The sequence below is a fragment of the Dermacentor silvarum genome, chromosome 4, assembly GCF_013339745.2.
Source record: "Dermacentor silvarum isolate Dsil-2018 chromosome 4, BIME_Dsil_1.4, whole genome shotgun sequence".
Classification (NCBI taxonomy): domain Eukaryota; kingdom Metazoa; phylum Arthropoda; class Arachnida; order Ixodida; family Ixodidae; genus Dermacentor; species Dermacentor silvarum.
The window spans coordinates 124055718-124068104 of record NC_051157.2 but is presented as its reverse complement, the minus strand read 5'-3'; the positions used below and the strand labels follow the sequence as shown (position 1 = coordinate 124068104).

Sequence of the window (12387 nt, the reverse complement as noted above, 5' to 3'; positions counted from 1 at the left end):
CACCCTGGCATCCGCGCCACTCAACGCATCATCACGTCTCGTTTTGTGTGGCCCGGCGTCAACAAAGACGTCCGCCGCTGGGCTCGTGAGTGCTTGCAGTGCCAACGTGAGAAGACGACGCCGACCCACCAAATCTCCCCTTCAAACCTTCCGCTCGCCAGACTGTCGCTTTGACCGTGTGCACATTGACATCGTCAGTCCATTCCCGTCATCGCAGGGAAAGCTATACATAATCAGGTGTGTGGATCGCTATACACGCTGGCCAAAGGCGTTACCGCTTCACGACATCACGGCATCCACCGTAGCCTCATATTTCGTTTCCGGATGGATCTCTCGCTTCGGCTGCCCCGGTATTGTTACTACGGACCGTGGCCGTCAGTTTGAGCCCAAAATATTCAGAACACTGACACGTATCCTTGGTGTACGGCATGTCCACACAACGGAATACCACCCCTCCGCAAATGGAATGGCCGAACGACTGCACCGACAGTTGAATTCTGCACTCATCGCTTGCAATGCTCGAACTGTATCGTAGGTTGACGAGCTTCCCCTCGTGAATGTTCGGAATTCGCTCGGCCATTAAAGAAGAGCTCGGGTGCACTGCAGCTGAAATGGTGTATGGCACCTCCCTTCGCCTGCCCGGTGATTTCTTCTGCCCAGCTCCTGCCCCCGACCTGTCACTGCCTGACTACATCTAGTAGCTTCGGCACCTGTGTCAACGTCTGCGACCAACGCCGGCACGACAACCGTCCAACTACGATTTCTTCGTAAGCAGAGACCTTGCTTCATCAAGTCACGTCTTGGTGCGACGCGAAGACATCCGGCCATCTCTTACGGCACCGTACGAAGGCCCTTTCAAGGAGCTTGGGCGTACCGACGAGACCTTCACTGTGACAGTAAACGGCCGAACGGACGGTGTAGCGATCGACCGCGTAACACCTGCGTACATGCCGAACTCATCTGTTTTGGTTCCGCTTCCCGAATGTTAAACGGTTGAATCGGTGCGAAACGCACCCAATAAAACGTCCTTCTCCTCCACGGGGGGGGGGGGGGGAGCCTCGCAGCGGAGCGCCCTAAGCGCGCTCCCGATTGCAGCGCCAACACCGCGTTCCGCAAGACGCGCGAAATAACGATAGATTGCACCTCAGGGTTTGTTGCGTGCTGCCGTGCGTTCTGCTACTCGTATACGCGCGACGGTCTATAGCGCCGTATATCGCGACTACTATAGCATTCTGATTAATCTTTATTCTTGCGATAGCAATTATATGGACACTCCAAAGCAGATTTCTGCCGTCGCCGTCGCCGTGAGGTTCCGTATGACGTCAATGGAGATGAAATCGTCGCCGATGATATGATAAGTGGTTCTTGAGGGAAAGGGAAAGGTTGGCGCTATCTTCTGCAGCCCTTGAGGGAGCACGGCTCAGCGCCGCGCGCCGCCGAACGCTGTATGTGCGAGTGAAAGGGCGCGAGGGACGCGCGCTTTCACGGGGAGTATTGGCGCTGAGCCGTGCTCCCTCAAGGGCTGCAGAAGATAGCGCCAACCTTTCCCTTTCCCTCAAGAACCACTTATCGGGGAGTGAACGCACGGCGGAGAACAAACGCGCGTTTTGTGCCGTGCTCCCTTAAGGGCTGCAGAAGTAGGCGTCTCTTTCCTCCTTTACAATCACCATATATGTAGAGCAAACGCGCCTTCTTCTGACGCACGAAAGGCCGTGGGGGGGAGGGGGAGGGAATGGAGGCGACGTTTAGCTGCGGCACCAAGTGCCTATTTATATCAGAGGCTCCGGCAACAGTCACCAACGCCGCACGCATTTTGTGCGAACGCGGGCAAAACGCCGACGGCGTCGACAACAGTTCTGCGTGTTGCCGGTGCTGCTGCATGTCCAAGTTTATACAGCTGATAAAGCTACTATCATTACTCCGTATAGCTCTCTACAAATTTGCTATCGCAATTGGTGCTTCGCCTTTCAGGTGAAACTGCGACAACTTTTGAATTGAAGCGCCCTCAACGAGAATATAATCCTGTCTTTGGACTACAGGCATTCCTCCATATGTGTGTGATATTGCTTGAGAAATTCGGCGTGGAAGCCAAAAAAAGACGCAATAATTCCAGAGTTTGATAACCAGGTCTTTATTGCGAGATTAGTAGCAAGTGGCTCGTAACCAATCGTTCTGTTTACATTTATCGGAGGCGAAAGTTTGCAGGCACTTCGCAACTTGGTTGATAGAGCAGCTGCTCCTCTTGCAAGAACAAATTAATTTTTGCACCTTTGCAGTGCAGCCCTGTTTTGGTCCATAATCTGCTATATCTATAGGAAGCTTGCAGCTGCAGTCACCGCACTGCAATTGCGTGGTCAGAGTTCCTTTTGAACGTGGGGCACCCGAGATGCCAGTTCCTAAAGAAGATAAAATGTATACCAGTATAATCTGGAGGCTCAGTAAAATTCCTATTTCTAAAGTACTTGCCGGCGCAAAAAAGAAAGTCTGGCGGGAAATCGCACGATGGCTACTAAACCTGTTGGATAATTTGGTGAATGAATTATCACGTACAGCTCAGCATTTTTAGCAAGCAATTGGGTTTTTCCGGTAATAATGCGAGAATATCTTGATACTAAAAAATAATATTTGGTAGCACAAGCTAATGAGAGGATCTTCCTACCCACGGCTTCATCTTAAATCGGAAAGCGTTCTTGCAGTGCAGCTGCTGGCCGCAATAAAATGCATATTGTCCTCACGCTCCAACATTTTTCTCATCTTCATTAGAGCCAATAAGACGCGCACATGTGCAGACCCATGGTAATTAACGATCCTTTATTGAAACGTGAAATCGTAAGTTTGGCTACGTAGTCACATGAATATTATAATACAATTTCCTTTAGCACTATATCTTAAAGGCATGCTTGCTAAATTATGTGCAACTGCGTTATAATAAGACGCACAAGGCACTGGCACTCCTCTGTAGCTACTTATGTGCAATGACATTGTTAAATGAAAAATGTATTTGCTCTCAGAGACAGAAAACAATTTAACCAATGATCCCAAAATATTTCTTCTAGGACATCAACCATAGTATTGCACGTTTTATAGTATACTTACGGCTTGAAGTGTTCTTACATTTCTAGTAAAGGTAAGCGACCGCCTACTAGTCGCACATATATCACTGGAAAAAAATTTTGCTTGCTAAAAAAACCAATCTCAGAAAAGAGTGCAATTAGTGTGTTTACTAAAAGTAAAATAAGCAAATACGCCAAAGCTCTATTAAGGGCGAACGAACAGTAGCTACTAAGCACTTGACGCTTGACGATAACCCGTTATGAAGAACCACGTTTTCGCCATGTCAGCGTTATATTTGGATGAATGTTGCCACTGAGACGTTGCATAGGCTGTACTCACCGTTATATCCTGGTTCTGGTTTTTTGTCAATTGCATCATTGGGGCCCGGAGCTAAAAACAGATAAAACTTGCATTAGTTACATCTGCTGCGTGTGAAAAAAGGACTTTGACACTATAACAAAATATCTGACATTGAATAGGCACGGAAAGGTGAATGCGTGGCGAAAAAAGTTTAATATCATATGACATTGGTAGCGTCCAGAGCACTCACGGTCGTCGGATCCAAATATATGCAGCCAGTTTCAGGTAAATGTGTGTCTTAGATACACAAGGTTTGGAAGCCGTGAAGCGAAACACCTGTTTCCAACGCAGCACAGAAAAGACAAGACACTTCATTGCCGCAACATGTACTTTGAACAACGGAAATTTTAAGCCAATCGTTCGTGTCGCCAATCAAGGATTATTTGCTGAGACACTCGCCGCCTGCCAACCGACAAAATCTGGTGTGTGATGCTCCTACTATCTTCAAACTGAAAGGCTATAGTGTTGGGACTAGCGGGTATATCTTCTATAGAAGCGTGCAGCTGAGCAACATCAACGCACGACGAACCCTCACGACACGTGGGTCTGTACCTATGAGACCGCGCTATCTTGACTCACACACCCTTAAAATATACATACAAGGAACGTTCAAGCACGGAATTTGCAAAGCGATCTAATTCGTTAACGAAATTCGTCGAATCGACCTATACTCCTTATTTATCCGGCTGTGCTGTTTGGTAAACCAGATTCTCACCTTATCCGGCCGAACTCTCCGTCTTCAAAATATATCTCTCCAATACTTTCAGTCGACCTTCTGAACCTTGTAATACCCAAACACGGTTCCACTTAAATGAAAACTGGATCAACTCGTTCGGTTCAATTTCTTGCGAAGGAAAGCACAGCTATAAAATAAACGGACTGCGATTTACCATTAAAAATATGGTTGATCCCTCTTTCAGAGGAATCGTTAGAACGCGAAAGCTACACGCGTTTTCACAGAAGCTGCTGCATGTTTAATGAGGTGAGTGCCTTAGGTGTTTGTGCTGGCTGGTGACCTTGACGAAACTGCGCCGTGACGCAGTATTTAGGTTTGCCGACGGGTGCAATTCTTAATACGTGGCACATTCACAGGAAAGGTGTATCGCTTTATCTTGTCTGCGTGCCAGTCAGATGCTGCGGACCACACACGCCAACTGTTTTTGCCCACGTGTGCGGTAATAATGAAGGGTGCTTCAAACTGTGCGCCTAATTTCTTTAAAGGTGATGGTGCACCACGTTGCACCCACACCTCGTCGCACGATATTGCATTGCGGTTCCGGACGGTAGCGGCGGTCATGGTACCGTTTTCGCGCCTGTTGTACAATCCTCTTGCGCAACTGTGGCGGGCTGCTGCGGCAAAGCGTCTAATGTGCAATGGAACGTCCCACTTTTACAGGCGTGTCCAAGCTGAGTGTAGCGCCAAGCGTTGGAAGTTGGCCGTACACAATATCGTAAGGGGAAGTGCCTGTGGAGTTGTGTAATGCTGTGTTAATTGCGTATGCAGCCGCCTGAAAGTGCTTTTATCAATCGGCTTCACCTGGATTGTTGTTTGACAATAAGGTACGAGTCGAGCTTGGATAGTTTGGTTCGAACTCTGTGTCAGACCATTCGCTTGTGGGTGGTACGTTGACGCGAAGTGGTGCTCAACCCAACCTAAATGTAGATAAGTGCGGAGTTCGCAGCTGCGAAACGTGGTCGACCTGCCGGAGAGGGTTCTCTAGGGAGGCCGGGTCGCCATTCGAAGCGGTCGCGTAGGAACATTATGACGCAGCTGACGGCAAGCGACGGTACGTCAGCGACCTCTGTGAACTTTGACAAATGATCCACAACGAGTATACTGTATTGGTTACCCGCTGCCTTTCTTGGAAAAGGCTCGATACGATCTATTCCCACAATGTGGAAAATTTTCTCAGGGGGCGTGATATGGGTAAGGTATCCATGTTGACACCCGGGACGCCGTTTGGTCTGTTGGCATACCTCTCAGCCTGGAAACATACGAACCCACATTTCTGCCCATTCTGGGCCACCTTTGTCTGTAGCAACATCTTTTTCTCTTACATCTGCTATTATTACATCTACTCTAGATTACGGGAGAGCCACCAGTTTGTTGCAGTTCAGAAAACAGAAGCTACCTGGTATGCAAGCAGAACAACCACGCAACTGAGCATTGTTATCGAAACATTACAATGACGGGAAAAAGCCATTATCGCCGAGGATAGAGCATGTTTCAGATTCACCCGACCAAAACACACGGCACAAATTTGGAGAGCGATAGTGAAATGAAAGCAATGCAAAGGACGACATGAGTGGGTAGAGCAGTGAGGCAAGCAAAGCAGAGCAAGTTACAACAGCGCAAGCAGAAGCGACGACGTCTACTTTACACGCACCTCAAAATCTGAAGCATAATTTCGTGTTTCTGTAGACAGCTGCAGCTTCGATAAAGGGAGAAAAGGGTGGCCGACTTGGCCTTGTGTTATTGGAAAACTTAAGCCAGTGGACATTTATTTAAGCTGGATTAGCAAAAGAAATACGTTCGAAGATAGTACGACAAGAAAGGTCAACGATTGGTTCGTTCGGATACGGAAAATTCAAATTATTGGACGTTGTGCAAGTAAGTATAGCGACGTGAGAAAACAAATTAGCCATAGTTATCGGAGCTCTACAAGTCTACGTCATATCTCAACGTTGTCTACCTGCTCCAAATCGGAAACTCAACGACAAAATGAAATAACCAATGCTACAAGTGGCGGATCACAGAACCGAGACGACTGCAACAGACGCCATAGGACTGCTCATCAGCTCAGATTATAATTGGGAGTTTTTCAATGGTTGAACACAGAGAATCGAATGCAGACTGATGGCTCTGGAAACAATACTTGGTTGGATACTGCAAGGTCCATGGAAGCAAACTAAAACGAAATTAATTCAATCCCAAAATCAAGTGCTTGTGGTTCAGAAGGTTGAAGCTGCCGACACAAAACTTTAGCAAGAGCTACAGAGGTACTGGAGCTTGGAATCAATGGGGATAACACAACATAGCTGCACTAACTCAGAAACTGAAATTATGGAATACGAGAATATGGTAGTACAACTAAACGGTCGCTATCAAGTCTGCTTGCCGCTGAAAGAAAGCGCTTCATCGTAGCGAAGTAGCATCTCTTCGTTTGGGCTACTGAGCACCAGGTCGCGGGATCAAATCCCGGGCACGGCGGCCGCATGTCGGTGGAGGCGAAATGTGAAAACATCCGTTAGGTGCACGTTAAGTGCACGTTAAAGAACCCCAGGTGGTCCAAATTTCCGGAGTCCCCCACTATGGCGTGCCCCGTAATCATGTCGTGGTTTTGGCACGTAAAACCTCATAATTTAATTTTTTAGCGTCTCTTAGTTTTTAACCGTTAACATCAAAATTAAGAAGGAAACAGTAATGAAAAGACTCATCAATATAAAGATTACAGAAAAACGAAAAGATGCTACACCGCTGCGATCAAGCGATCTCAGAATATATGACCTTGGGAGCCACGGAAGAGGTACAGGAATACTCAGAACCACTGACTACGCTGTGTTACTACATACCGAGGACGGAGCCACGACAAAAGTTCGTGTAGTATTCGACGCCTCTTCAGACACGCGGAAAGGCATGTCATCAAATGACAATCTGGAGGCAGGACCTAATATAAATGAAGACATGCTGTCACTGCTAATCAACCTTCTAAATGAAAAAAGTGGCCCTAATATATGAGATGTTGAAGAGTACTGTCTACAAATTTCAATCCCCGAAGAGGAAGAATGCCATCAGGTTTCTGTGGTGGAAGCATGACGCTGACGGAAAGCGGCTTAATGAAATACAGACTTGGCGCATTACTAGAGCAACTTTCGGTACAACACCGAGCACGTTTCTTCTGGCAGCTACAATCAAGCACCATCGGAAACAAAGGGCTGAATGATTTCCAGGTACAATGGAAACACTATATACAGAAGGCGATTAACGTGGATGATGTAATCCTAGGGGCAGCACCGTTTTATGGCGTAGTCAAGCTCTTCAAACGGGTACTACGAAAGTGTTCAAAGAGGCAGCGATGAACTAAAAAAAGGGACATTCAATGAAGTGGGATTAAACAAAATAATAGATAAAAATAACAAGAACGATGCTCACAAGGAGATTCGACCGAAAGCATACACAGTGATTCTTGGCATGATATGGAATCATTAATAGACGTGCTATCCTCCCCTGTGGACAAGTGGGCGCCCTTACCAGCAACAACAAACTTAAACGAAACGACACTGTTGCAAGCAGCAGCAAAGATATTTCATCCGCTTGGTTTGCTATTAGCTCTTATTATACGCACAAAGATAGGTATTCAGAGGCTGTGGAAAACAGACCGCACGTGATCCCACGTGGTGTCCGTTTTTCGTGTCGTATTCTTTGTGAAGAAGAATGTGACAAGTGGAGGGACCTGATGTCTGAAACGGAGGAGCTGCGAGTTCTAGAAATGCTCCGATACTACACAAGCAAGGATCAAATAGTACAAGGATACAGGCTGCATGTGTTTGCAGATGCCAGTCCAACAGCACACGGAGTGGTTGCGTACTTGGTAGTAGTGTACAAGGATGGAAAAAAGTCAAGGCTACTGAAAGTGAAAAGCCGCGTAGCTCTAATCAAAGAGTTAAGTTTAGCAAGACTTAAGCCCATGGCAGCGGTGATAGCATTAAGACTAAGCGACTACATCAAAAGGAACTTCACCGAAAGAATTCAGGAAGCAGCCTGCTGGACAGATTCAATGATTCTACTTTATTGGATCAGAGGAACAAGCAAAAAATCGGGGGACGCTTAAGTTTCGCCTTTAAGAGTAGAACGCGATAGCGTTATCGGGACCCACTCGCATCGCATCGTTCGCATACGGCAAGTAGGCTTCGTTCACTGCAACACAGAACATGGGATAGCCAGCTTACAATAACCAAGCTTACGCTGATCCCCTTAAAGTCGGCTTCACTTTTAAACAGAAATGCATTGCGGGAAAGGCGTTTTTTCAAAGGCAATATAAGTGGTCTTATATTAAAATGTGAAGGCCCTATCACCCCAGGTAGCACACGAAGTCTTCAAAACGTCGTATTAATAGATTCAACGTCTAAAACAGATTTTTGACTAAAATCGACGATTTAAAAACGTCGCAGGCACGACAGCTTGAAAACGAGGTGTGAATACGTCTTGCAAACGTTTTCATAAGATTAACCGTATCTGTTCAATTACCTAGCGTACCGGGTTTCGACGGCGCCGTTTTTGGCGGGAGAATTCGTCATTTATCCAACCTTACGCAAGGTGGCGATACAATCGTCACATCGGTCACATGACCACGGTGTAGATGTCCAAGCTTGTGGCCGCGGCTGCCGGCTCCCGCGTGAAACTGGCCAGTGCATAGTGCCGTAATTGAGCTTGGTTTGGGCTGCCGCTGTCGTGTTCTGCCTGTTTTTGGTTGTGCTGTCCTTTGTCATTGTGATGAGTGAAAGGAAACGATGACGACGAAGTGCGCGCGGGTTCTTTCGCGATTTGACCGCGCATGTGAGCGATCTCGCCAAATTAACGATCGCCCAGTGGTACTGGGCCACGTATGGCGAGCACGTGGCGAAATGCTTCGTGGCGAGACACGCGGCTAGTCAGCGGGAGACGGAAGACAGCAGGCCGGCGTGTCGGACGCCCACAATTAAGGCGCCAAGGAACGCGGCCGTCCATGCAGCTGCCGCCCGACCGTTGCCCTTCGCCAAGGTGTTCGCCAGCGCGAGTACTGCAGCTCGGAGCGGGGCTTGGCCTGCTATGCTACCACTTGCCGCGAGCATTGCGGATCGCGGGCAAGGAGTCTCCTTGATCAGTTGTTCGGCGGAGCACCGTTCGTGGCCTAGCTAATGGCTGCATATGCACCGAGCACTGCGGCTCGCGCGCAAGCTGTGCGCTGGTCAGGCTGACCATTCCTGCAACGTGCACTGCGGCTCGGATGCAGGCTGACCGATAAGCGCCAGTGAGCGGTCGTCTCCAGTTCGGTCGTCTCCATTTCGGTCCGGTTCGGTCGCTCCGCATCGTCTCCAACATCGAAGCGTGTCCGACGTCGTCACGTCATCACCCCTTACTTCGGCAAGCCCTCGTCTCATGTACACCATACCGTGAGCTTGCTTGACTGTTTCTTTCTCGGACTCCTATCAACCCTAGCTGTTCTAGCCTTGTATGTATGTCGTGTCATGTGGCGTAAGGTTCTGTGTGGTGGTAGTTTGATTTTATAGTTTTCGTAAGAGTAGTTTGGTTTTAGTTTTCATAAAGGTAGTTTGGATTTTCCCATCAGGAGTTCGGCTGCTTTTCTTGCGTCCTTTTCCTCATCGCGCGTCACGACAAACAAGTGTGACGAATGTCCTCGTGATTTCCTTTACACTCATGCAAGTATTGCAGTGTTGTGCTGTCTTACTCGACACTGCGCGTGCAGTGATTTGTTTGTATGGTTTTAATTTGTTCAGCAGCTTAGTTTTGCATTAAAGAGCGCCGAGTGGAGGGCACTAATTTGCTCTTCAATTTGATTCTCGAGTCGCTGTGTGAGGAGCCTTTTCAGTGATGTTGTATGTAAGGCGTTAAGCTTAGTATGAGGATGAAGGTCAGAAGAAATGTTGCTTTTGTGTGCCTGGCATCGGGAATCCGCCATCAGGAGTGAAACTATCAAGTTTGTCAGGATGCGAAGAAAGGCGGGAATTGCTGTCTCTGCGCACTTTGTCCATATCCTCTAAACAGCTGTGATCGCGGTATTTCAGTTTCCCGTTTCGCAAGAATGTTGCAGACAAGAAAACTGACATACATGCTCTTTGTTAATGATTCATTGCGGGTATGGTAACGCGAGAGATGAGGTCAACTGCCCGTCCTATTCATTTGCCTTGTGATACAGCGCACCCATAGAATATTGCGTACCACACCGTGCTGTTATCGCTTGCTATTCAGGTTCTCTCAATTGTGTTTTGGCCCGTTTTATCTTACGTTACTGGTATTTCATGGTCTTTAAAGGAACTTCGTTTACAATGTGACACGGGAAAATTCGATTTTCTTTGGTACCTCGGCATGGTTGCGATATATTGCGCTGCTTATTGGAGCTTTCTTCTTATAGTTTTTATAGTTCGCGAATGGATACCGCATATACACTGCATAACTCGCTAGGGGAGGCTGCGTATGTGAATCGTGAATCTCCTTGTTGTAAAATATCCTGTTAATCCAGGTAGTCACGATTATTTGCAGTTTGTGACTGGTGTCGGACGCTACGCTCCGCGGCCTTCGTGGCATTTAGGCGGCCGTCTGCCGAGTTCGTGCGTGTGCCAGTGTACGTACGGTGCTTGATAAGTGCGCGCGCGGTTCTTTCGATTTGTGCGCCATTCGTGTACTTCGCGCAACAGGGCATGCCGCGGTTCTTGGTCCTTGTGCAACAAACTTTCCTCTCGTACATCAGACAGAGCAGAGGAGCTTCTATTTAGGCATGTCAGCGCACTAAGTAAGTTGAAGGGTAAAAGTACATAGAATTTGCTGCTTAGAGTCCATGTGATGGGTTATTTACACAGCCATTTTAACCATGGCAGTGCGGAATGGATTCGTGCATGATTAGTTGCATAAATTGGTTCCTGCGGGGAGGTCTAAGTACAAAATACGGCTACAGGGCAACAGTGTACTAATAACTGCAGAAGTATCAGACGAATATATTGTGACTGAATGTGGTGTCTTGAATGGTAGTGAGCAGTTGACAGGTGATTTAAAACGTGATAATGCTTTAAGCGCATAGCGGCTTTAATTATTCTTGCTCCCTTGCAATGTGCCAACTCGTTCTCATTCAGTGCACTGGCATCAACACAGTGGCCACTGGTGAAAGTGCGGGAGAACAAGTGAACATACATTGGGACATTTTCCCTCATCTGCTTTAAAGGGCGTTCTCCGAATCGCTTAAATGCAAGTGATCGCGCTGCTATTAGCACAGGAAGGGCGAGTGAACGCAATTTAATATGGTATTACATAAGCTGTCGCTAATTTCACTTGAAATGCTTGGTAAATTTATTGTAGAATCTACATATGTGATTTTATTGAGCAGCTTCTCAGGATCAGAGTCACGTCGTTTGCGCTTACGTTGGCGCTCCTCCATACTGCAGTACTAAGTGTAGCGACAGCGGCACGGCGCCGGCGCAACACTTGAGCGCGGCCGGTATGCGCGCTGCGTGCGTTCTGCGAACGGTACTGCGCATGATGTCGTGCGCTTGCTCGGAGAGGGGTTTCGGAGCGGCGCCGGCACAGCGCAACACCTGTGCGAGGTCGATATGCCCGTTGCGTGCGTGACAGGGAGCTACGACGACGACTGCGACAGCGAAGATCGCGAGAGCAAAAGAACAACAGAAAACAAAATGCAACTAGGAAACATTATACATTCTGCGGTGGTCCTGGCAGGCAGGCTGAAGTTTACACTTTAATTAATGTTCATCAAGTAGAGGAAAGCACGTATTTCTTTGTCGGTGGATGCACTTTTTGAGGAAGTTGTATCCCTCGGCAGCACACTTTTCTGTAACATAGTTTCCGCCCCTTGAATATTACTTCGATCATTGTTGGCTCAAAAGAAATCAGCAGGCACTTAGACGTCCAAGTGAACTGGCGTTTGCATATAGGCTTTCGACGTGCCGGCTCTCATCATTGTAATGCACACAACATTAGTTGGAAGGGTATATTCTAAATAGTACATATGTATTCCTCGAATTGATTGCGAATCGTAGAAGTATTTTATTGGTATTTAATCTTATTGCACTTTTTCTGTTAAAAAGCTTTGCCTTTTTGTTATTAACGTTCGGGAGTAGCGTAACATTTATTTTTTGAAAGGCGATGAATGGCAGGTATAACTAAGATGGTCATTGAATTAGAGAAATATTAACGGTACGACAAGATTGTAAAATGCAGAAAGGCCTAATTGTTGCGTGATC

At 47.3% G+C, this 12387-nt stretch overlaps 1 protein-coding gene across 4 annotated transcripts in view; it reads right to left on the bottom strand.

Moving 5' to 3' along the window:
* Positions 1–12387, bottom strand: part of LOC119448875 (uncharacterized) — a 149699-nt gene that overhangs the window by 98390 nt on the left and 38922 nt on the right. Inside the window, exons 4-5 of one of the 4 annotated variants that reach the window (XM_037712087.2) lie at positions 3394–3444; positions 2131–2396 (exon numbers count right to left, since the gene is read on the bottom strand). The exons of 2 other annotated variants lie outside the window; for them this stretch is intronic. In XM_037712087.2, coding sequence (XP_037568015.1) covers positions 2143–2396; positions 3394–3444 — 305 coding nt within the window. In that variant the 3' untranslated portion in view covers positions 2131–2142. Of the gene's footprint in view, positions 1–2130; positions 2397–3393; positions 3445–12387 lie in introns of those variants that run through there. One more of the 4 variants, XM_049666033.1, reaches the window with a different exon arrangement.